At 48.5% G+C, this 26,014-nt stretch overlaps 1 protein-coding gene across 4 annotated transcripts; it reads right to left on the bottom strand.

Annotated features, from left to right (window-relative positions):
- Positions 1-473: 473 nt before the first annotated feature.
- LOC104358118 (cystine/glutamate transporter) lies at positions 474-24,970 on the bottom strand. 4 transcript variants are annotated; one of them, XM_042795556.1, is made up of 14 exons: positions 24,951-24,970; positions 20,918-21,063; positions 16,057-18,397; positions 13,138-13,264; positions 12,246-12,361; positions 11,403-11,528; positions 8,877-8,976; positions 8,743-8,787; positions 8,442-8,565; positions 8,027-8,130; positions 6,123-6,219; positions 4,993-5,142; positions 2,859-3,033; positions 474-1,947 (listed from the first exon to the last, which is right to left on the bottom strand). In XM_042795556.1, exons 3-14 carry the CDS (start codon positions 16,250-16,252, stop codon positions 1,883-1,885), a joined length of 1,425 nt encoding a protein of 474 aa, XP_042651490.1. In that variant the 5' UTR covers positions 16,253-18,397; positions 20,918-21,063; positions 24,951-24,970; the 3' UTR covers positions 474-1,882. The 4 variants fall into 4 exon arrangements, with proteins under 4 accessions (XP_042651490.1, XP_042651491.1, XP_032852289.1 ...); XM_042795557.1 differs by lacking the exons at positions 20,918-21,063; positions 24,951-24,970 and adding an exon at positions 19,060-19,221 and having other exon boundaries at positions 16,057-16,325; positions 17,757-18,397; XM_032996398.2 differs by lacking the exons at positions 20,918-21,063; positions 24,951-24,970 and adding an exon at positions 18,699-18,769.
- Between the last annotated feature and the right edge of the window lie 1,044 nt (positions 24,971-26,014).

The raw sequence follows: 26,014 nt of genomic DNA, 5'->3' as shown, positions 1-26,014 counted from the left end.
ACGGCGTGGGCACACTGTGCTCACAGGGGTCCCGCAGCACCCCACGCTCCTACCTCAAGACGTGGAAAACCCCCCCCAAACTAGTACCTAAGGCTATGTTGGGGTGCTGGGGCTCACCTGGCTCTCTGAGGTCCTTCTCCAGGTCGGTTCCCCAGCCGCTCACAGTGGGGTTTGGCGGTGGGAAGCTGTGCTGGAGTGGGGGGTTCAGCTTCAGCTGACCCACGTCCGGGAGCCTGGGAACATTTCCAGATCCCACCTGAAGCCACACGATCATTTAAAACTGGTGCCTTCTCCTGTAGGTCGTGATGGTTTTCCCAGTAAGACCGGATTTCCTGCTGGGCAGTGTCCAGCAGCTTGTAAATTAATCTGGGGAAGGGGGGGAAAAAAGCCCTGCAACCACGCTGATGCTATCCCAGCTTAATTTAGCGCAGGAACGGGAAGCAGTCATAACAAGAATAATAATTCTCAATTGCTTTGGAAAAAAAAACCCCAACTTATTTATTTCCAAATCTTGATGGCGAATTTTACAAGTTTTGGTAGATTACATCGGGTTTGTAAATGATACTTTGGTTTTACTCTAAGTACATAAATGCTTGATAGAAAAGATTTAAAATGCTCCACGTTCTGCTATTCCTCTCTCCAGCGGTCATTAGAGGAGTCTCAGCATGCTACTTCCCATCTTTTAGGAAAAGATTAACAATGAAGTGATTGGAAACAGCTAACTGATATTTTATATGGACATAGCGTTGCCACATTAATAATGTCAACCAAGGTAATCCAAAACCAGAAACCTTTCTTATGTCAATAGCTCAAGTGAGCATTTACGTATCGATTCAGCAAGTCATCTGACGGCAGATTTAAAGCTAAAGCTCTGACATGAAGTCTTTCATGTCTTCTCACAGTACCAAAAGATGCGCTTATTCAGGAATCTGCTCGAGTCTCATCAGCGAGCTTGTCTAACTAAAGGAGAAATTGTATTTCACTGGAGTTGGGCCAAAATCTGAATTTTCAATTTCACTGGTAGTGCCAGGTGAGGAGCGGGGCTGGGGAGTTGGGGGAGGGATCAGGATCTATTTTGTCATGCTCTTGTTGATATTTAACTGATTTTTTTTAATGTGTTCATACATTTTGAAATATAATTTCGGAAAAATAAAATTCAAAATTGAAATACTATTTCAAAGCAAAATAAACTTATTCTGCTTATACAATAGTCAAAGCAAAACATTCTGACCTTCATATTTGTTAATATTTGAATTTCAAAGGGTTTTCAAATAGCTTCTCATTAGTCTGAATCGGCACTTTCTGGTGAATGAAGTTTTATCCCTCTGACTCCTACTTTCTCATTCACCTACCTTATTTTTAATTTGCTCGTCCCCACCCATTTCCCATCATAATGCTTGTCCACAGCATGGCTACTACAACGCTTCAAACTGAAAACTGCATCTGGCTTCCCTCTATTGGGCTCTAAGCTCTGCAACATGCTCCCTTCCTCTATTTGCCAATTTAGGAAATTAAAAAATAAAAATAAAACTAAAAATAATATATATATATATATATTCACACGCACTATTTTACTGAGGACTGGGCTAAGCTACAAATTAGGATCTTAGTTTCAAAGACATTCTGCAGGCAAAGCAAGCTCATTTCAGAGAACTAGATTGTTCTGCTGAAAAAGAAAAGGGCAGAAACAGATGTGACACGCTCATCCCAATTGGCAAGCTCAGGAACACTTGCAGCAAGGTTTTTGCTCGGGCTTATCCTCATTTGTAATGATTAAAAGATTAAGACCATGGCCTGCTTTTGGTAGGGTCAAAGGTATCATAAACGAAGTAAGTAGATTTTATCTTCTCCTATGAGTTCTGTGAGTTCTGATGTTTTTTTCTCAGTAAGTCTTGATTTCTTGTTGGACTACTTCCAGCAGTAACTGTAGTTTGCGTGTAAGATAATCTGAAAAGGGGGAAAAAAAGGAAGAAAGTTTAGTCCAGAGGAAATCTTGAGATATGGCTGAAAATCACAGTGTCAGCACCGATGGCCGGAGCACTTTATGTTAGCAGATCCCTGTATCCATTTCTGTTCTTGCTGTGCATTTTCTTCTATTCAGTGGTTACTTACAGACGTCGGCCCAACATCAGATCAAAAGAAAACAAGATTAATAACTGAAATTATTAATTAAACTCAAAATTGGGCTCTTCTTTCTGAGTAAATCGTTGTGCCACCAGAGCTACCCCCAAAGGCAATCTGCGCCGGAGTTGCATGAAGCGGAGATGTATTTCATTTACACACCCACATCTGTGCCTTTTCACCAAACAGATAGCCCTCAGGCAGCACGACCTTCTCCCAGCAGTCCTCTCCCCAGCCCCGCAGCAAGTATGTTTGCACACAGGGTTACAGTGTCTGCCTGCCAGTCCCTCCATTCCTAATTTTTCACCTTGTCGCTCAGTGTCAGCCAAATTTGCCTGGGAGGTGGTGATGCCGAAGATACGACAAGGTTTGGCACCCCAGCCCTGGTTTCTACTGAAGTGACCTTCTCCTTTCCTCCCGTTGGGAGACCCCAGCCCTGTCTTTTTTTAAAACAGAGCACGAAGCTGGCTTATCAGTACATTCACAAGCCAGGCAGACCCAGCCCGTGCCTGGCTGCCAGCCGCCCGCAGCACAGCCCACCCCTCGTCTCTTCGGCCGCGGAGGCCGTGTCCTGGGGGAAGCCACTGAAGGGCTGGCAGGGGTCACGATTTAGGTTTCACGTGGCCTGTTGGCCATGGAGCAGTTGGCACTAGAGATGAGCCCTGGGAACAAGCCAACGTCCCCACCCCCCAGCGCACGTTTAGGCCCAGAACAGTGGAATTCAAACACATACTTACAAAATGGGCTACTGCAATGTCTTGACATTTGCCTGTGGATTATGAGGTAGTAGACTGGAAAACCGCTTAAAACCATGGTGCACCCGATGCTAATGTTCACGGGGTCTGAGTAGAAAGACATTGCCACTGTGAAGAGGCAGATGACGGTAAAAGAGACAGGAACGAACAGAGGAACCTGGGGAAAAGAGCACAGAAGACTCTCAGGCAAAACCAGTGGCTGTAGCAAATCAGTCTCCATCCGTGCCAGCACACACTGTATTAACTTCTCCATCTTCAAGAAGATGAGAAAAATCACACAGCTGTCCTGCACACTGTTTCTGTACAACCAGTTGTGAACGTGTAGGATGCATAGAAGAAAAATTGATTTGTATCATCCTCAGAGCCCAGTGTGCCCTGTGAGGCTGCATGCCTCCTATATTAGTGTAAAAAAAGATAAACCTCACTTGCAGCTGGAAGCCAAGGAGGGGGAGAAGTCTTCTAAACCCCACTGCCCTCTGGACATACCGCTCCTGTGCGTGCCCATGCACACCAATCTACTTGCCACCTGCCGCAACTGCTGGTGGAAAGCCTGAAGCCGAGAGTAAAAGCATCACTTTGAATCAAATCGTTCTTCGATTATAACACCCGCGACTCATTTTCACCTGCCTCCAGCTTGCCTGAGACTTAAAGTGGCCAAAACAGGATAAACCAGACTCCCTCTCTCTATAGCACCTGCATCAAGAACATGAGCTTCAGTGTCGCCCTGATGAAAGACCAAAGAAGCAGTCAGCACTTCAGCCTTACCCCGTTGGGTAATCCGGCTCATCTGGGTTATTTGGAGAATAAATTGGAAGACTGCAATAAAAAATAAAACTCAGGCTTTGGATCCAACCTCAGCCAAGTTACTCCTCGCCGCGGCTGATGGAATGAAGGATTTGCTCATCTCAAGTAGGGTGGCAATCTCTTTCCCGGTAACAGAGATCCTATTTTGGATGCTGACCATGCCGAGCTGGAAGAGACCAGTTGTTCCAGCGGTGGCAGCCATCCAGCCACCAAACGTAAGTGCTCTTGGGGTCCCTCCAGCCGGAGCCCCCCCTGCCAGCCTCACCCGCTGCACATCTCCTCGAGAGGTGAGTGTGTGTGAGGGGACCCCTTCCTCCTCTTACCGGCGTTTTCTCACCGTTTTTAACTCAAAAGGCTGCGGGGGGGTTGAAGAAGTACCAGCACGACCGTGGGGGTTTATGACTGGTGCTCCCTCGGCTGGTGGCCGGAGACGACCCGGTCCGTGGCCACTAGAGCGCAGCACTCGCCCGCGGCACCTGCGCTGGCGGGCAGCTGGGCTTCGGGTCCCAAAAGGTTATAAAAATTAGGAACGGGCAGGAGGGGAATCTCCCAAACGGACCGAAAACCCAGCATTTCCCCTCCCTCGCTTCATCTGCTTTAAGGAACCGCTAAAAGCCTAAACCTCTGTCTAAAACAAAACGGGGCGAAATCTCAGCAGCTGACCACGTCACCAGTGTTATCTGCTAATAAATATCCCCTGAGAAGCTTGTTTTAAAAGAAGAGGAAACTTATTTAAAAGCTGGTTCCGGGTGAGGACACGGCTGCAGCCAACCAACACCATGGGAAGCTTCAAGGTCAATGGTTGCACCCAAGCTGCTTTCCACGATACGGTATTTCTGTGCCAGCTGATGATGCCCCTTAAGTCAGGTTTGTTCCCAGGGTCCCCCCGGCCATGCTGTTTTCCCCCAAGTCTGACACCCTCCTGCTCCCCGGATAGAGCTGGGACTTGGCTACCACTGAAATAACATCCAGGCAAGCGTCCCTCCTTGCAGCCCCTGAGATGTGAGTGTGGCAAGTGCCTCCTGTGCACCTCCCAGTTCCCAGCCTGAAACTTTGTCCCCCCCTGGAGCAGCCTGCCGTCTTACAGATGCTACCAGTGGACACCACGTGGAACCACTTTTATGGGAATTACCACATCTGGCCGGCTGGGCACATCAGCCAACCTCAGGAGCTCCCCACTGAGCAATAGGGATGGCGACCCCTCAGAGCCTCAAGGCGACCACGGCCACGTAATGTTCTAATTATTACCAAATAAGAGAGAGAAATGACAAGCCTGCGCACTGCTGGCTGTTAGACACATGCCGTGGGTTACCTGGAAGGGGCTGTGCAGCTCTGGGTGGCGGTGGCGATGGACAATGAGCCCGAGGGTGGCTAATCCTATGAAGAGCCATCGGGAAAAGCTGAAGAAGTTCATTAGATGGTAGATATCTCCGATACACACCATGGCAGTAACCAAAGGGAACTGAGCATTGTGAAGATGAAATACAGTCGTTAAGGCCTTGCTACAGTCCTCAGGCTAGAAAGGGTAATATGGATCACCCCCCCTCCAGCCCCCCTGCAATCACTGGCAGATACTTCCCAGGCCCAACATTTCAGAGGTCAGAGATCTTTACAAAACAGTGTCATGGACTGAAGGCAAAAGGCCTAAACACACTATTATGACGTGCTACAGAAAGGAGCAATCCTTTCAAGATGAGCAGCACCTTTGATGCTTTATGTCCTAGGCAGTGTAATTAAAACATGCATGATCCAAAAGCCCATGCTGCCAGTACAAAGGCTACCTACAAAGATACCTGCTAAGTTTTTAGCAGGTCAGCCTAGCTGCAAGAGGCACTGCAGCACAGTTGGGATGGAGTTGAACCATTGCTGGGAAAAAAATCAAAACAAACCAAAACCAAACCAAACCAAAACAACACTCCCACCCCCCCCCAAAAAAAAAAAAAAAAAAAAAAAAACGAAACCTAAACAGAAACAACATTAAAACAAACAAACAAAAAAAACAAACAAAAAAAAAAAAACAAAAAAAAAACAAAAAAACAAAAAACACACACCACACAAACCCACACCAAAACTTAGAGCATCTTTGCAAATGCTCGTTGCCGGCATTTCCACCACACCTGAGAATTTCAGTTTTCCAAATAGCCAAAGCCCAACAGAGGTGTTTTCGTATGACAATATCAAGCAGCAACTGCGGCAGATGGTAGGGACAGCATTTTTAAAAAAAGGTGTCCAAGGTTATAAGGCAGGGACTTCAAGGGAGTAGGTTTGGATACCACTGCTGGCAGAAGGGAACTTATTACTTTGCAGCCATTTCCAGCATTCCATCTTCTCTATTTTTCAGAGGCTGTCTCAACACCTTTTAAAACTCCTCAGCTTCTCCAGGCTTTGCAAGAAAGCCAAGACGGCAAGAACAGGGCGTGTTACAAAGCCAGATCTCCTTACCATTAACATGACAGCAGGAAGGGGTGTATGTCTTCGAATGTGGATCATGGAGAAGAGAGGCGGCCACTGTCCTTCCCTGGAAGCCACAAACAGAGTCCTAGGAAAAGGCAGGGAGCCCTGTGCATTAGCATCCCACATCCAGACTAAAAATGAGAATATCAGTTGCTGGACTGACCTAAGGTCACAAGGCATCCCACCTCCACACACCACCCCCCCACCCCCCCCCAGCACAGGTCTGCTATTCAAGGCAAAAGTTCTGCCTTTAGCCGCACTTTTGGGGCATTTGGAAGAAAAACCCAGTGTTGAATTCCCATAGCTCTCCCAGGACCAGTTAGTTCAACACAGTGCAGAGCCCGCCAGCAGGAATCCCCTTGGGTGGCCCTTTAGCAGAGACCTTTGGGCAAGTCCAAAGTGACCATGAAGGAGTTCAGGCTGGAAACAGAAGTAAGAAAGTTTCTTGCCATCAGAGAAGGGGTACATCTTTCCAGTAGGAAGTGGAGGGGTCACAAACTTCAATTCTTTATAAAAGAGGCTGATGAGTGGATGATAGGGGATTGTCAGTCTTGATGCCAATATATTATATATATATATATATATAAATAAGGTGCAATTTCTGCAAATAATAGAGGATTTTCAATCCTCTAGCCAGCTGTTGGAAAATACAGTTTGGTGTACTGCAGAGAGGCCAGCTACACACAAGACCAGCTACTATATGACAACAGAGAGCTTCCTTGCCTCCATACCTCCTTTGACTCACGAAAGGGAGCAGACATTGCATCCAATTTTATAAATTTAATATCCACAAACAAATCATGCCAGAGCATCAGCTGGGCTGGAGCAGGGCCCGAAGCAGCTGGGGCATGAGTGTAAAACTGGGTTTTATTGCTGTCTCTGTGGTTTTGCAGGGGAGTGGCTGGCCAGCAGCCAGGGAGGCCCCATCACTGTTTATATGGCCTTTCCACAGTGATTATGTTAATGGTGCCAGGATGGGGGAGAGAAAGGTGATAAGGACAGGCAGGAACCTCTGTGCTGTCTGGGGGCTCCTCATCCTCAAAGAAAACCACTATCTAGAGGAGATAATGGGGAGGATGCTCCACGCCTGTCTTTAATACAAGATTTCAGGGCAGTGGGTCAAATAACTCATTAGGTTTTGCACCGTGAAACATCCCTTTCATATCAACTGATTTTTCCTTTTGTAATCAAAGCTGTGAAATGGAACTGTCTCCAGAGAGTTCACTCAGCTCCTCAGGACCAGCACAACACAATTCTCCGTGAGCTCTGCCCTCCTCTCCAATTTCAAGGCTCCCATAAGGACATGCAGTGTGGTACCCAGTGAAGCTGGTAAGATCGTTTTTCCATTGAACAAAGCTTTTCTTACTGCTACAACAAGACTTGTTGAGCCTCGGCTATTGCTTTAGGAATAGCCCGTCCCTGATAACATTTCACTGACCTCAAAGCAAAGTCCTCGGGGGAGAGTTTGCCTCTGGCCAGAGGTCCTCACAACAGAGGGACCCTGTGCCCTGCAGCAGAGCAGCTGGGTGAACCCAGCAACAGAAGACGAGGTCTCACTGAGCAGCTGCCAACATCAACAAATCCTCCAGTTCACCAGAACCGCTGACATTACACTTTAAACTTGGGATTTAAACTGAAGGGTGGGGAGAGAGATGAAAATCCGTGTTTGTGACCAGCCCCAGATACCAAAGTCTGGACCTGGCCAGAAATAGAAAGGGTAGATTCTTAGCCAAGAGGGATCATCCTGTAGTTGACATCCTAGGAGTCAAAGGCCTTAATTTTCCCACAAGAGTGGCTAAAATGCCATCGCATGGGTGGGAAGCTGCACAGGTCACTGGTGCTTCCCTCCAGTTCGGTAAGCCAAAAGAGTAATAAATTCTTAGGGACTTGACCTTGAAAACGTGAAGATCCCTCCATTCATGGTTCCAAAGCAGGACAGTGCAACGAGGACAGGGACCACAGAGATCAGGCTTTTGAAGGCTCGTTGCACAAAGCTCTGGAGAAAGAGCAAGCACGACTTTAGGAACATGTGGTCATCTCTCATCAGCTCCAAAGGAAAGAAAAGTTCCTCCATCGAAGGAGTAAAACGTAACTCATAAATCTTACCCTTTCTAGTGTCATCTGCAGATTATTTTTAATTATCTTTTAGGCAAGAGTAGAAGAAGTTACTGTTGCCTAATAATCGGAGAAATGACAAAGCAATAAAGCATTTTATAGGAAAACCATCTCCAAAACACTTGCCGTGACCACCCCTTGAGCATAAGCTGGCCACACCGAAGAAAGATAACTGTAGGGATGACAACTCACCACAGCCACTGCAGGAGAAGCCAGAACGTCTTGCATTCCCAGGACCGTGTAATAGGAGACGTTGGTGAGCATGTACCCCACGATTACTGTGATCACAGACACGATGACAGCCAGGGGGATATTTCTACAAGAAAGGGGAAGAGGCAGACACAAAGAGCAAGCTGTTATCCCTTGTCGCACACAGTATTGCTGCTGACGTTGGTTAGGTGAACCCACAAACATATTTCCTCCCATATGACATTTGGGAAAGCTGCAGTACTCCAGAGGCCTCTAACCCAAGACAACTTCTTCCCAGCCTCACCGTTCAGGTCTGACCAACTCCTCACGCACGAAGCTCGTCTGAAACCTGCATGGCGGGAAGAGACAGGGAGAGAGCTTGAGCCACGTCTCAAACACCAGCCTGCTGCCCGGGAAGCACCCTCCTGTCACACCTACCAGCCTGAATATGCAAACATGCCTGCGTAAAAAGCCAGGGGCAGCTTATCCAAAACCAGTGACTGTCTGTCAAAAGCATCCTGGAAGTTTTCAGTGTGGCCTGCGGAAGAGATAAACAACGGACACAGAGCAGGGAAAAAATCAGAAGTGGGCTTCCTTCCCGCAGCATAATGCCCCTTGTTCCTCTTGCCCAGACCTGGGAAGAGCGTTTGTGACTTCCTTGGAGCCGGGTATTCAGATTTGTTTAATTGCTTTAATTTGCAGTGCTGTTCTGGTGCATTTACTTCACAAACAGCGACAGGACAAATCCATCCCCCATCCAGCTACGGGAGACATTTCGGGAAGGGCAACAGCGGCGGCTGGTTCCGTTTCAGGCAGAGCCTGCTGTGGGAACGAGAGACCGTGGAGACGAGAGGACCCAAGTCGTCCTGTCCTTTCTTTAGGCTTCAAATTAATTGGCCACGTTGACCCCCCTCATCCCCCTCTCCGGCCCCTGAAGCAGCTGGATGCGCGCTCCTCTTCGATGCGGTGCAGCCAGCGAGGCGGCTGATTTGGCTCCGGCTGTGCTCCCTCCTGATCCTGACACCAGAGAGCTGGCCCCAGCCCCACGGCGGCCGGAGCGCGGGGACAGGGATGGAGCTGGGAGCGGGGACTGGGGACCACCGACCAGCCTGGACCCCCCGCTCCGGGCACACTCCCCGCGCCCCTGCCCCTGCCAGCCACTGCGCCTCGCCTGCAGGAGGAGGAACTGAGGACACAGAGGGCAAAGCAAATAGAATTTTAAAAGTAGAGGTGGCTCAGACAGAGATCCCATTTTGCCAACTCCCACAGTTTTCCTAGAAGTTGTCTGCTTGATATAACAACAACAAAATCAAAGTCAGGATTTTGCATAGGAACCGTATTTTATCCAACTCCAAAAAAACCTAGGGAAGGGAGAAACACCTAGTAACCCCCCATTCAAAGGAAGACCAATAAAAAATGCAGTTAAAAAGAGTTGTATTTCCAACACTTTGAAAGCCAGGTGACCCAAGGTTTGGTTCCCCATCTATATTCAGTTCTCCATACCAAAGTCTCTTTAAAAGTAAAAGGTGCGGAGCACTTCTCAGTTGGGCTGTGCTGGGGAGAGGATAAAATGGCACGAGGCACATGGAGAAAGTCGAGCCACTTCCATGGAGGTGCTTCTGCAAGGACGTCTGTGATGAGATTTGGGCATCTGGGTTTGAAACACAGGCCCAGCACACCTCTAAAGCAAACCTGAGCCAAATGGAAGGTAATGGCAGGGGAAAGGACAAGAGTGTAACCAAAAAAAAAAAAAAAAAATAATAGAACAAGACAAGGGAATCAGGCAAACTGATTCAAAAGCACAAAGCCGATTTTTAGGCACATAAAACAAGTCAAAAAGAAAATAGATTTGAAGAAAATTAAACCAAAATATGGGACTGGGTCTATGGGTGTAGTCTTTTTATGTTCTAAAATGATTGCTGATAAGTGATGGTGAATAAAAAGGATTTATTGTCTGCAGTACATTAATGAGTGATTTACAGTCCCCCAGGAATCACATTAAATACAACCTGTCATACTGGGGTCTCTTGGTGTATTCTGCCTCCAGATGTCACCGGCACTTATCCTCCTCACCAGAGGAAGGGTGCCAGGGCTCCAGATTGTCATTTGAAGGCATTCCTGACAATAACGGCTTGGGACTTCTAGCTGCAGGGCAGTCCCTCGGTTCAGAAGTGCTGCCAGCCCGAGTGGATCTTTGCAAGTTCAAAGGAGCGAGCTCCAGACATCAGAAAAAAAACAAAAAAAACAAAAAAAACAAACAAGAACGTGGAGGCTACTGCCTCTGCAGAGGAAGGTAACAGCATGGGGAGGGAGCAGACTTCATCCCCTGAGTAGGAATGCCTTGGTCTTTTTGATAAACAGAGGCTTGGATTAAAGCCAACACTCTTCTATCATTCCCAGAAGGAATGACTGGTAGGTTTTTTTCCCCACTCTGGATGTGAATGTGTAATCCTGTACGAGTCCATTGTAAGTTCACTAAGTCACTGCCCATCTCAATTAGGAGGTAAAAACCATTAGCTTAAGCCACCGGAGGGTTAGAGATGCAGTTGCCAGGGCTCGGCTGAGGCTGGTAACTCGTCACGTCACCACAGGGTGCTGCCACGCAGCCCTGATGTCCATCAGTCTGTGCTGCTGTGGAAGGATTTCGAGCCACGCTGGAAACAGGGGAGTCTGACACCAAAGAAAGACCCTCTGCAGAGGGAAGGGGCCGGCGCGCCCCTGGGGAGGCTCACACAGCCTCGGGCACTGGGACTTGCCCAGTTTTGGAGAAAGCAGGGCTGAGCCAGCTGTACCAGCCCAGCGCAGCCCTGCAGCTTGGTGTCAGCTGCCCCGGTCTCAGCTCCCAGCACACAGGCAGAGAAAGCTCCCGGCAGCTAAAGGAGTGCCACACTTGTCACTAGGGCACAGGTAAAAGCTCTCGAGCATGTCGAGCACCCTCCCTCAGCCACGCAGCAGCGCACCTACCCTGCGCCAGCAGCATCATCCCTGGCACGATGATGAGCGCGAGAGCCAGGAGTTTGACAATGGAAAGAGCCGTCTGCAGCCGGGCACTCCAGGTGACGCTCCAGGAATTGAGGGTGAGGACCATGTCTGGAGAGGAGAACACACGGCTACAGCTGCAGCCCACGCTTGACGCACGCAGGGGGAAAAAAAAAATAAAAAAATAAAAAAATACAACAGCGTTCCCTGCTCTGGGGATGCCGGGAAGAAGACTGTGTCTTTACAGAGAGGATGCTCGGGGTGAGAGATGTCAGAAAACGTTACAGACGTGGCCCAGGGTACAGGGTTTGAAGTGGGAAATGAGTTATGCTCCTATGAGGGACCAGGAGGCTGGTTGCTGTCGGGTGATCCATGCCTGCCTGGTGGGGGGGGGGTGGGGGAGGAGGTGTGAATTTGCAGGGACATCTCAGCAGCCCCCTTCACAGCGGTCCCTGTGCCAGCACACACCAGCCCGGAGCAGGCAGGACAGCTTCACAGGCTGGGTGCACCAGAAGTCCAAAACCTTGAGCCTTAAACCCTCAACCCGGGTGGCTTTTGCACAATTATAGATGAAGAGTTCCTACTCCCGTACTCGGCACGATCCTTCCAACCTAGGGCTCCAGCTGGTCAACAGGGAAGCCCATTCCCCTTCTTGGAGAATAATTGCGGCCCCAAACCAGTGCCTCGGATCGGGATGTTCTGGGTGGCCAAGGGGGTAAGAGGGGACCCCGATCCCAAAGTTACCCCCGAAGATAACACCCTGTAAGCGCCTCTGGTGTGGGGCAGAGAGGCTCTGAGATTGGCAGTCCCGTAAAAGTTAGTACTTACAGTACCCCAGGAGAGACACGAGCTTCACAGCAGGGACAGGGGCTGCACAGGGGGCAAAAAACGGCTCCAGCATATAGCGTCCAAATGCCAAAGAAACCACAGCACTGTTGGCAGGCCTGGGGGTGGGGGGGGTGAGGGGGGAAGAGAGAACAAACTGTGGTCTGCAGACGGCTGAAAAATGGCATGATGCAAAAGTGCACAAAACTCGGGGGAGGGAGGGGGGCGTGGGGGTGCATTTTCCCCATTCGGCTTTAATCCTGCTCTCCCATGCAGATGGTAAATTCCCGTAGAGTTTTTTTCATAGCTTTTTCTAAGTAAATGGGTTAAAAAAATCACATTGTAAAAAGATTCGTTCCCAACTTGAAGGCAAAATTTGAGATTAATCATATTGAGCAATGTGGTGCGGTTCGTATGTCCTGCTTCATCTCGGTTTACATGAAGGACACAGGTTATTGAGAGGTGAAGACTTTCTATACAAAGTTAAAAAAATAACTAATTTACAATTTTCTAAAATATTATTTAACTCAGGGCTAAGCCAGCCAGTTTTCTCCACAGGAGACTCCAAAGAAGTCTCACAATGAAAACAGAAGTTCTGACATAAATCTGGCCTCTACTGTCAGTTTCTGAAAAATACCATGGCTCTTGGAGGATACCAGCTGCCAGCGGAGAAGAGAGGTATTTTTCAAGTACAGATCCCATTGAACACGTGTAGCTATTTACTCATTATGCCTTCTTCCTTTTACCACTGAAAACATTTAAAAGTAGTTCAGGATTGTTTCTTCTTTTTTTTACAAACTTTCTTTTAGCTAGGCCGTTACCTGGCACAATAAACTCTGGAGTTTTTTTGTCATGGTGTCCAGCAAAAGGCAAAAACCCCATAAAATTCTCTTACCTGATAGCAAAAAACTCTGCCCACAGGAATAAGAAACTTGGCAGAGGCCCCAGTGTCTCCAAAATGTAGATATAATGTCCTCCAGACTTGGTGATTCTTGTTCCAAGCTCTGCATAACACAAGGCACCTGGAAAAGTTCAGGTAGAAACGCAATGAGTAAATCATCCCATGGAGTTTCTTTTCTGTGTGACTTTTCAGGGATTGAATGAATCTGTTTAAAATAAGGAGTGAATTAGAGGAAGAAAAGGGGCTTTAGCAGAACAGCTCCTCCCTATTTTTGTGTGCTGCAGTGTTTTGGAAGTACATTTTGAAGTAACTGACTTCTGACAAAAGGAAAGAAATTCTCCATTTTCTGGTCAATGATACAACTTTGCCATGGAAGTTACGTAGAAGGGTGTGCAAGAGAAACATTGCACTAAGCTACAAGAGGTTTCCTTTGAAAAATGTCCCGGAGGTTTGGGTTCTCGCTTCTCCTCCCAGTTAGACCGGTGAACCGGTGCTTACGAAGCAGTTACAGCCTTGTAACAGCAGGCTGTGGCTGAACAGGTCGTTTCACCCGTGTTTTTAATCACAGACCCCATTCCCAGTGTCCTCGCTTTGCATCTTCACATAAATCCCTTCCTCCATTCAAAGACGCCGGGCAGAGGACCTGGGAGGGCATCCCCGCCGAGAGGGAAGGCCTGCCTGCCGGAGCAGGACACGGCCCCGAGGGTGCAGAGCGAGGGGAGCGTCCCCGTCAGGGGCTCAGCCGGTCTCTTCTCACCCGTCGGTGTACGAGGGCACCCCCAGACCTGGGGAACAGCCCGTCCCCGCCCCAACAAGCGCCTCCACGCCTGCCCTGGGGCACAGCAAGAAACCCCGGGGGGAGGCGCAGCAGAGAAGGCAGCCTGAAATTTTCAGGCAAGCGGATAGAAACCTTTACGCCCCTGCCTGTGCCAAAAACACCCCACCTGTGTTTTCTCTACAGAGCGATTCATCACGCCGTTTGGACGCGTCCAAGTACGAACCTTCGGTTCTGCCTACACTGGATTCACTTGCTAGGTTAAACATCCTTTTTTTTTTTTTTTTTTCACCGAAAGAAAAGACGAAACGCTTCGCTTCTCTGAGCACAACTCTCCTTGCAGCGGGTCTGGGAGCTGTTGGGATGTGACCCCGTGGGCTAAGGCCACCTCTGGCCGTGCGAGCCGCTACTTTGCCCGGCTCAGGCGGCCGTGGAGGGAGAGCACAGAGGAGCCCCGTGCTGATATGGATGTGGCCACGTCTCCAGGTCCCGGTGGCAATCATGCCATATTCAGGCCATGCCCATGGTGAGGACCTCCATTTCGCCCACATCTCTGCTGACAAATTTGTGCAGGATCCTTGTTCAACGTGTAGGATAGAGGCGGACACCTCGTCTTGTTTATTCCAGTGGGTCTCTCTACATTCTTCAAGTGTACGTTTAAGTGCTTTGCTGAACTCATGCAATGGGGCTCATATAAATGCCATACTTGAAAGAAAAGAGAAAAAAAAAAAAAAAAAAAAAAAAAAAGCAGTAAAGAAAGCAGGCCTTTTTAATGTACTGTAAAAAAAAAAGTGTCAGAGATACGATCAGGGGAGGTCATCAGGATGATGAAAGGGAAGAACAAACCAACAAATGTGGCTACAGTAAGTTGATAAAAAGGCTCCCAGGGCCCTTCCAGCAGAGTCTATCAAAGGATGCAATGGAGAGAGAAACCTTTCCAAGTGCAGAGCTCAGGCTATGTGATCAGCACACACGTTAGCATTTATTGCTCTGCTCAGTTAAAAGAAACACTGTGCTCACATTATATTTTAAGATTTTCCTTACGCAAAAGTATATCATTCGCCAAAAACCACACATAGGCTGCAACACGAAATATTGGTAAGCATGTGCTAAGAGCGAAACCCACACTTGTTGCCATTTTAATATTGAATGTATTGATTTCTAAACTTGCGTGTACATTTCACGGTGCCAAAGTGGTTTCTTTCCACACGGAGTATTTCTCCTTTGTTGGGTTGGTTGGTTGGTTGGCTTTTTTCCTAAGTTATGACAGAAGAAGAACCTTAAAGTCAACCGCTGAAATAAACATCAGATTTCTCCCCAGAGCTGAGAGATCTTACAGTTCTCCTAACAGCACCTTTAGAGCATTTCTGAGACGGCAATCTTACACAGTTAATGAAGAAAACTAAAAGCCATGCGGTCTATCCATCATAACTTTAAGAGCTACATTATTTCCGAAGAACTAGAATGAAACCGTCATCAAAAAGTCAACCCTTTGTGAGAAAAAGCCGGTATTATACACCAGAAACAGAGCCAAGGGTAACGCACAGAAAGCAGGGCTGAACTGATCTGCTCCACCTCCTGCTCCAAGGCAGCATCAGACATACCCAAACCGTTTCTGACGGGCAGCCAGACCCCCACCCCGGGCTGGGGGATACTCCGCAGCTCCCCGGGCGATCTGCCCTGGTGCTCCTCCATCCTCACGGACAGAAAGGGGATCCCTTATGACATATTAAGACTGTCAGTTCTTGCCCTTTTCTCAGCGTCTGGGAAAAGCACTGCGCAGCCCTCGGACTCACGGGGGCCTTTTAGATGCCTTACATCTCCCTTGCACCTTACAGAATGAGTCCTCTCCTTTCCCCCCAGCTTTCCTGGCAGAGACCGCGCCACCTCCATCTGCAGTCGTCATCACTCCTCTGCTCGGGACTTGCACATGATTTCATATTCACAGGCCATAAGTGCTGGGATTTCCTCGATCACCCCGGGGGAATCATTTCAACTAAAGACCCCTGGTGACTCCCCCAGAGTCACCACAGGGAATTTTCGGTTTATTCTTCCCCCAACTTTTTATACATAAAAATGTGCTGGCTCCCCTCAGCTCCCAGGTGCTTAAGCAAAGGCGGACAGAGCTCACCACTCACCAAACATTGAGAGGAGTCCACAGGCAAACCAGACAACCAGGGAGAAACCCACGCTGCCAGAGTTTTTCAGCACTCCTTTTGGGGAGATAAAGATGCCGCTGCCAACCATGCTGCCAATGAGGAGCGAGAAAGCCCGCAGCAAAGTTATCTTTTTCCTCAGAAAGACAGCCTCCTCTTCTTTCTTGTCTTTCCCCATGGCTTTTCTTCTAATCCCAGGGGACGGTCATGCGTTCAGGAGCTGCAGCCTCCCAAGTGTCCTCAAGGCTCACCTGTAAGACGAGGAAAGAGTTAGGGATTCAGGGCTCTGCTTTTCTGGACAGGATTTTTCGCAGAAAGCTGTCAAAGATCTGTTGGATTTGTTCTCCTCAGCTGCTGGGTGCACCAGCCGCACCACAGGTGCACGGAGCACACTCGGATGTCATCTCTCACAGCAGTACAGCTCCTGAGTGGGGCTGTAAGGGTCTTCTGCCTCTTCTGCCAAGGGGCACGGAGCATTGCAAGTTGCATGACACACTTCAGGATATGATTTCCAGATTCAACTTTGATGCCCAGACTGGAACTAGCCAGTTTAGGTTTAATTTAATGGGACCTCAGTTGGGGGAACATCGATATCAGCACACTGGCAGAAAGTTGCAAACCTGATAATCAGAGACCTTAAGGATCTCTGAGGCTGAAAAAAAAATATTTTTTTTTTTTTGAGGAGTGAAGAGGTCCGTTAGTTGGAGTACACAGTCCTATCCATCCTTGCTGAATGAACAAACCCTGATTTTCTCACTAGATCTCCATTTTATCACTGTTTCTTAACATACTGTCCAGCCTTTTTGCTATCGGAGTATTGAAGAGTCAGGAATAAGTACTGTTTACAATTATAAGACAGAGCACAGTCATTAATATCAGACATGCCATTCCTTCTATTAATATAAAATCTTTCTCAGTAATAGAAGCAGGAGTGAAGTTTTTCCTAGAAAAGAGGGAACTTCAGACACTCCAGGGATCACGAGTTGATCTCGATCCAGGTCTCTTGTACCGCAGTAACCTCCTGCTTCATCCTCGTGTCTCTCCAGCCTCTCTCAGTCCTAGGCTGGCACCTTCACCAAGAAATTCACCTTCTGCTGAGTCAGGTAAGATGAATTCACATCAGTTCCTACAGTCTAATTTGCTGTAGCAAACCTGTTTGCAGCTTTGCTAAGTGCAAGGTAGACTTTTTACACTGCTAGCTAAGCCTGACAGAGTAGACAAGACAGGTCTGGAGTATATAATTTGGCTTCTGTTCTCCTCCTCCAGCCACACGTCTTCTCCAACCCTCACATGCTCAGCTTTAGTGTTTTTTTTCATTATTCTAGCACAGTAGACGGCAGCTATAGTGAATATTTGCCCCAGCCCCATGGCTGTATACTATTGCAAAGTTACGCTGTACATGAGACCATATTTCATGGATTTCTTAAGTTGTTTTTTAATTTTATGGATTTCTTAAATAATTACAGTGGTGTGTCCCATAGCAGTCGTCTATAGAAGCAGATCTAAGCAGTCAGAAATTATTTTCTTGACAGTTTGTATTTTCCATCCATTGACATAAACAGTCTCCATAACTTTGAGGGGACAATTCTTGTTACCACTCACCCACGATACCGCTTAGTTACACTGAGTTTATACAGGACATACAACGAGCTTCTCTGCCCCATCCCCAGCTATTTCCCCACCTGGAAACCGGCAGGAGGAAGCCGAGTTTATCACTTTCTCCGCACACATATGATTAGCACATGCAGAAAGCCCTCTCTCTCCTGCCAGCAGCGTTAGCTGGTTTCTCTGAGATCGCGCCAAGCCTGCACAAGAATCTTCTCAATCGAACCCGCCAAGTTTAGTTATTAAACCTCTAATGAGTCCCGGGGGACTCCTTAAGGCTCAGATGGGTCACATCAGCCTCGTCTGGTCCCGCAGAGCTGCTCCTCAGAGTCCCCAAACCTCCCAGGGCTGCTGCAGACGGCGGCTCTGGAGAGGCAGGGAAAGACCCCCGGGAGCTCCCTCAGCCCTCAGCTGCAGTTTCCTCAGACACCAATTAATTAGCTCACATGAAATACCAATATTGTCTGGTTACTTCTCAGCTGAAAGGAGAACTGCAGAGCGTTCGTTTGCAATGATGAAACACACGGGACTCACCGAGTTGAAACCAAACTAAACAGAAATGTGCGCAGCTATGTCTAAAATGCTGTTGTGAGATAATTAAAAGGGCACTTATCTGTTTGGCTGGGTTTTAAACAAAGCAGGTGCATTTACAATCCATCAGACTCCCATTTCTTGCTGGGATCCCGAAGCAGCAAAAGACAGCGTCTCTTTGCAGGCTCTGAAATTACACAAAGAGGGGGGGGAGGAACAAAAACAAGTAGAGGTTAAATCAAATTTACAGATCAGGTTAACGGTCCAAAGTAAATACCAAACTCCATACTTCTGTCCACGTGCATTTTTTTTTTTTTTTGGTTTTGTTTTTGAATACTACTGCCATGCATAAGTATTTGGAGACAAAACTGTCCAGTCCAGTAAATTTCAGAAACATTAAATCTATCAGGATTTGTTCCAGAAGTTGTTGAAGAAGAGGGGAAAGAAAGAGTAGCAGAAAGCTATTGAATAGCACTTCAAAGAGTCACCTAGCAGAGCCCACCGCCTGGAGAGACCATTCCTGCCTGTTCTGCTTTCCAGCTACATTCCAGCACCAGGCACATTAGAATGCAGAGATGTTAATCCTTGTGGCAATGCTTAAGAATATTCACAATGTGCTTAGCACAAAGGAAACCCACAGAGCCGCTTTTTGTTCGCCCTTTTGACTTAAAGGACAGGCTCAAATCCTTCTCTTCCCGAAGTGCAGTACCTTTGCATGAGATCATCAGCTAGCAGGGCTGGAGAAACGCAAACCCATTCCACAACTTTTCACACCTGCTGGATCTTTATTTCCTTGTTCTTAATCTTTACTGATTTCTTTTTTCTCTTAGTTTTAGCCGTTAATCTTACCTCACAGGCACTGCAGCATGGATGGAGATGAAGGAGACAAGCGTAAAGGGAAAATCATATTTGTTATTCGCAGTGGTGTCTAGAGGCCCCAGCTGAGAGCAGGACCCACGGTGACCAGCCCATAGGCAGGGTAGATGTTACTCGGCTGGGAAGCTAGCGATGTAAACAAGCAACTTGGAAAAAAGCAGAGGAGGGAGAAAGCATCATTCTCAGCTGGGGAGCTGAGACCTGGAGCAACCAGTGACCTGCCTCCTCCTATCACCCAGGAAGCGGGTGGCATCCCTGGGACACCGATCACACCTCGAGTCCCAGTTCAGCGACTCACCCCCCCTGCCCCGCTCCAAAAAAAAAAAAAGAAAGAAAGAAAATACAGCTACTAGGGAATACTCCTAACTATTTACAGCTGTATTTTCTTTGCGTGGGCCTCAATCAATACCATACAGCCAAGAACAGGTTAACCCCTTCCTGTTCACGCCGCAAAAGATGCAGGCATCAAACTCTCCTCTGCAGTCACACTATTTTTTTTTTGTTTGTTTGTTTTTTGGTGCCAAAAATGTCATTCCAATTCAATGTCCACCACAAGGCACAGGATCTAACTAAATAAAAATCAGTAGTGAATGGGAGCTTTTTATTCACGCATGAAAGTAGCATAAATAAGCTTTAATGAGACTGGTGGTGGTCTGTTCCAAAAACTCAGTCAGAAAATCTATTTAGGAGACCTGAAAGATGTTTGTTTATAGACCAACATGAACACAAGAAACAGGCTGAAAAGATAAGACACGCAGCTCAACTACTTTTCAGCTTTTTGCAGCTGGTTTACCACCCTGGATAAAGAACCAAAAAGGACAGTAGTTAATAAATCAGACTCAGGCTTGCAGCCTTAGCTGTAGTAATAAATCCAGGGTGACTGCCTGAGGTGTAAATGTAAGAATAATTCCCATCAGCTCCTCTTCCTACAGTTTCACAAACTTAGTCTCGTGAGTTGTCCATCAAAAGACTGACATTTCTTAACATTTCTTCTTTAATGAAAATATTTTTTTTTTAAGTCTTGACAGCAAAATGGGGTTTGGCTCGGGTCACACCACTTTTACCATCTCATTTAGGTATTTCCGTTGTCCTTTGGACAAGAATGGCTTTTTTTCTGGAAAACAGACTGATGGTGTGGTGAGTCTGGACCTCCTGATGATGTGATGATGACCTTTTAACTGAGGATCTAGAAGTGTTGAATCCACACTTTGGCTCTTTGGCTAGAAATTGGGTTAAACTGTTACTGGTTTTCAAGCAGCAAAATTCCTGTTGCTTATAGAGTTCCTTCCTACTGGAATTTATGTCCTACACCAAAATTCTTCATTACAACCAGTCTGCCAAAGCAGCCCTTATAAGTGGAGATGTTTTAATAATAGCAGCGCTGGTTCATTTTCATACAATGTCATCTCACTTTTCTAAGCACCCGAGTGTAACTCTGCATCCAACTGCCAGAAAAAATTCACACTTCCGTGCATCCAGAACTGATTTTCCACGAAGGTTGTGCGGGAACACTGGCTCTTTCACGAGCACTTCTTCCTTTCATGTTGCCACTGACACACAAAACACAAATATGGGAGAGATGCACACCTGGTTAGAACAGGCTCAACTCTTTTTCTACAGCACCAGCTACTAAACAGTATCAGAAAGGTGCACCAGCATCCCTGTGAAATGAAGGAACGTGGTTCCCCTTTCTTACAAGCTGGAGAAGGGGATACCCCAGGCACTTACTTCCCTGCCCATCCTGACCCAAAGGAGCAGCACCCAGAGGACCAGGCACCGGGGCACATAAATCTTAGGGGAAAAAAGCCACTTAGCAAGGAGACTGTCTCACATAGTAGTGCTTCCCGAGGCCAACATCTTGGCTCTGTAATCTCTCCTGTGGGGCACAGCGTAGGGAACTGTCCTTAGAGCTTTGTTCTTTTGTGGATGGCTCTCCAAGTAGCAAGCTGTTTTCACTCTCTAGATCAGCCCTCCTCCCTGGAACAAGACAATTTGTCCTATTTGAAACTGTTTTCTTAGCTGCGTAAGACAGAACACAAACAAAAATAAATCTAAACAACTCTAGCAGAAGAGACCCAACAGAGAATTCTAATGCTGTAGCAAAGTACAGCCAAAATTTCCCCAAATGAGGATTCTTAACCATTTCAAAATTAAAAAAAAAAAAAAAAAAAAACATAATAGAGCAACATCCCCCCTCCTCCCAGCAATCTGTCGCGCTGCATCAGTGCTGAGGTCTGAGAGTTAGCCTGCACCCGACAGCCCTTGCTCTTGCAGAAGAAATCCCTCCACGAGCCGGGTCTTCATTTTACCTCTTGCCCTGGCTGAGAGCTGTAAACGACACTGCTCCCTTGCCACTGCTTGCTGATTTATCAGAAAACCAAGTTGAACAGCTTCAGGCCGGTCGCTGGGGAACAGGAGTCCCCAGCCCAGCGTAAGGGGTGCTAAAACTGCCACCCATCCCCAGGGCCTGTTGGTCTGTGGAGGAGCTGCAGGGGGGGTTTGTCAAGGCCAGTATTGCCATCAGTGTCAGGCCAATGGCACCATCATCCAGAACCACCCGGTGCTTTTGAGCAGCAGCCTAATCCCAAAGCCTTCCCAGAAATGCTCTGCAAGAACAAAACACGTTTCTTGAATGGGGGAAAACGCCAAAATAGCCAAGTCCATCACCAGCTTTCCTCACAAAGAGGAAATTCCCCACTAGTGCAAGCTATTTTATCCTGCTTTGGAGACAGCTCTGTCCAGGTGAAACTCAATGCAGAGGAAACTCTCGGCTGCTTCTGCTATTGCCCGACGGTGTCAGATGGTGGGCCCCATCTGATGGGGGTTCCCGATCCACCTCTGCTTTAACCATCTGAAACTGAATCCTTGCAGAGCTGATCGTAGCAATAAACCTCCTCTTTCCATGTTGCCTCATATATTACAGTAGTTCCCCCATTAATCTCACTGCAGTGCTGCTGATTTATCACCCCAGGCCTCTTGCTCGCCTCAGGCTCCACCGCAGTGCCTGGCTTTGCTCCTTCTCTTACCACCTTCAGGGAATTCAGAAGAAAATTTAAACATTAAAAAAAAAAAAAAAAACAAAAAATCAAAACCCTTCACACCTGCATTAGCCACTTGCCCTGATTGCTACTCACTGTCTACGTAGCTAATTCATAGTTAATCCTCAGTGCTTTGTGCCAAATCACCCACTGCAGTACCTGACTCGCACGCAGCCCAAACTGCCTTGAACATACTTCAGGGTGGGGGGACTCTCTCCTTTTGGCTTCTCTGCTCAGCTGTTATTCATTTATTAAAATATAAGCCAAATACACAGTTATACTGGAGGGAACATGTTTCCTTGTTAACCCTTTCTGGCTCTTATCCAGAATTTCTCAGGCCATGGGGATTTACATTTTACTACACGGAGTTTCAGATTAATTGCTCAGCATTCCCCACTCCTCTGATGGAAGGAAGGGGGGACAAGATGTTTTTTCTCTGACCAGAACCACTACCTCATCCCCCATGAGGCAAAGCAGGAATGCACGTCCAGAGTGGCCCAGCCCAGGTAACAAGGAGAAGTGCCTTGTAAAAAGACAATAATCCCTCTGGCCAGAAGGAAAATGAGATTTTTTTTCTCAGTCCCGCCAGCACCTACGGGGCCTCTCTAGCCCAGCGGTGGGTATGGCTGTGCTGGCAGCTGCCAAACAAGGGTCTTGGTGGGGGCACGGGAGTGGAAGGAGGTTTGCTTAACGGTGGTAGTTACCGTAGGGGTGAGGAGCATGCTCCATGCCGGGAGCAGCTTGGGCAGAGCTTTAACCCCTGGTCTGAAAGGAGTATCTCCAGTCGTGCACACGCAAATCCTTCGAAGGTCCCGTTTTGTGCCTGCGGTGAAGCAGAAACACGTCACTACGTCTCATGGTTTAGAAGAGGTGAGGGAATGAACACCTGGCAGCGGCCCCCCTCCCCGGGCCCTCGCTGGCTGCAGCCCATTTTACCCACAGCAGTAGCTGAAGTGCGAAGACAGAGCAGAAATACATGTCGAGGGGCCATCAGGCTGCTGATCGCAAAGAGGAGCCTTATTCCAATCACTGCATCGACAGAGCTGGCTACGGGTGACGGTTGGCACCACGTGTGCAGCCCTGCCAGCTTTCCCAGAGCCCGAGGGATGGCACCAGAAACTTACCCAAGCCCCTGCTCTCGTGTTTTTTCAGGTTACATGCAGGCCACCTCCCATTTTCCGTCGCATTTAGTGAGAATCGGATTCTAGGAACGAGCGTGTCAACAAAACCAGATCAACGTGCTCACTGGGAAGGTTAAGTCAACACAAGGACGTGTTTATTCAATTTTAATCTAAGTACAGTCATAGAAGTACCTGCTGGGAAGGACTTCTGGGTGCCTCTGGTCCTGCCTTCCGTAAGACACAGGCCTGTTACCAACACTAGCTCAGATCAACCATGGCTTTGTCCAGCTGAGTCTTAAAACCCCTCAAGGTCAGAGAGTCCCTGACCTCTCCGGGTAACCTTTTCCAGTGCTGCACTACCCTCCCGGGGAGACGCTTGTCCCAGTGGCCACCCTGAACGTCCCAAGCCACCGCTTACGGCCATCATCCACCGCCGGATCATCCACCGCGCCCGAGACCTGCAGGAGGCTCAACCTCACAGTCTCCCTGCACCGATCAGCTCGCACTTGCCTTTGGTGATGGTCCCTGCCACCCCTCCCCTCTCCAGCACCCAGGGCTCCACCAGCCCCCGGAGACTCACTTCCCTTCGGGCTTCCCTGAAGTCAACGAACTCAACACAGCTGAGAGCTGGGGTGGCTTAAGCACAGGTAACTACAGGCAGGTGAAAGGCACCAAGTGGATATTCCCCTCCAGCATGCCTCTGATGCCCCCTGAGCCCCACACCCAAACAATCTCCAGCTTTGGAAGCTCTGGTTTTGGCTCTCTTTTTATGGTGGTCCGTTTTTGGTTGATTGGTTGTTTTTTGGGGGGTTTGGGTTTGTTTTGTTGGGTTTTTTTTTGGTTGTTGTTGCTGTTTTGTTTGGTTTTGGGGTTTTGTTTTTTTTTTTTTTCTTTCCCTCTCTCTTTTTTCCATCCCGGACTTTGAACCTCCCTCTGATCTCTTCTTGTCCACATGATTGCATCATTGATGGCAGGTAAGGTTAGCATGAATAGAAGGAAATACAAACAGCACTTCACACAGCATGCCGGCAGCTGGGAGAACCTGCAGCCAGCAGAGGTTACAGACCCCAGTCAGGTCTAATAAAGACCTGCATCACTGGAGGGGCAAGAACTACAGTCGCAATTATTCATGTTGAAATAGAGGTCACTGCGTCTCCTGCTTTGGGGGCAAATCTGAGCACTGCAGGGTGTCTAGAAGGAGGTTTCCTTTGTGCACTGCACCAAGCACGGGGTCAGGACAGCCCAGCAAGGCTCTGCTGCCGGCCGCTCAAAGAAAGAAACACCACGAGGATTTTTTTTTTCATTTTTTCCCCTTGTTGTCGTGGCTCTGCACGGACACAGCATACGCGTGGAGAGAGGACGGGAGGACCTTTTGTTGCAGGACTGGGGCCATCGCCCTGTGAGGCGCTGGGGCTTGGGGTCATCGTGGCCAACACACCAAGGAGCCACCATCCTGAACACGGAAGGCCTGAATTCAGCTCCTCCTCTCCTGGGTGCCTTAAAACAATAGTGGCTGGAATATCCCTAGCCCCATCCTCCCCACGCAGCCCCCTCCTTGGGGGTACTTGCTGTGCAGGCACCAGCAAATCAAACCTCTGCTTGTTTCTGTCCCCAGCACGTTCGCTACATAAACCAAGGAGAGCAGGGGGACCCTGCGGGGCGACTACTGGTCCCCTGCCAGAGGTGGGATGAGGAGGCTGTTTACCTGAGGAAGATGAGGGCTCTGGCAGGGGCTGCGGCACTGCCAGCGATGCTGGCTGGCTTGCAGGGTCTTCTCCGTGGAGCCAGTGGTTTGTGCGAGGTGCCCCGTGCGAGTGGGAACGTTGCAAAACTCAGGACAGCTGTACGAATTCCAGACCGCTCCAGCTGCTCAAATGTAAGTACGAAAAATATTAGCAATTGAATTGGGGAGGCATTGCAAAACAGCTAAGGAGAAAGAAAATAAACTGGCGTGCTGTGATTGATGTAAGCATGTAACAGTCTCCACATGTCACTGGGACCAGCACGATCTGCACCAGCTGAGGCACTGTTTCCAGCGAACTGGAAAAACACTTCCAAGGGGAGCGACTATGCAGTTGGGGCCAAGCCCTTGTTCCCTGTCACAGTGCCGGTGAGCCCCGTGGGCCTCCTCTGCCACGCAAAGATGGTTTTGCAGGGACACAAAGCCTCTGGCCACAGTTTGGGCTTCTGTGCTTGTCCAAGCTTGGGGCTGAAGCCCGGATGAGTTAACCAGATGTCAGGAATCCTCAAGCCCTGTTCCAGATTGGACCTCTCGGCCACCAAGAGGGTTTGCTTTCAGCCAGGGGTGATGCTGAGCATCCCTAGACCTCACCACAACCAGCACTGAGCTGCTGGTCCCTCCCTACCAGCCGCTCTCCACCCAGGCACGGCTCCTGCTTACAGCTGACCTGGCCCCTCGGTGCTGAGCCCTGGAGAGGCACGGGGACAAACAAACCGGGAGGTGGTGGTCAGGGTCGCTCGCTGGACTCACCCACCACGGCCGACGTTGACAAACAGCCACCCTCTCCTTTCCCGGTGTCGCTTTGGCTGCCACCTGCCAGGAGCCCTAACACAAGTTTGGTGCAAAGAGCCGGGGAAGAGTTTCCACTCCAGGTCAAACGGTGCGTGTCACCCAGCCCCCGACTGACGGGCCGTACGCTGGGCGCCTGTGCAGACGCACAACACACGTCTGAGCCTCTTGCTGTACTTCCATAAAGCACATCCAGAAAGAAGACGCAACGTATCCTGCGTATCAGAGAGAAGACAGTA

This window comes from Tyto alba, unplaced genomic scaffold (genome assembly GCF_018691265.1).
Source record: "Tyto alba isolate M040663 unplaced genomic scaffold, T.alba_DEE_v4.0 Super-Scaffold_21, whole genome shotgun sequence".
Classification (NCBI taxonomy): Eukaryota; Metazoa; Chordata; class Aves; order Strigiformes; family Tytonidae; genus Tyto; species Tyto alba.
Note: the sequence above shows the minus strand (reverse complement) of the source record. Positions and strands in the feature narration are given on the sequence as shown.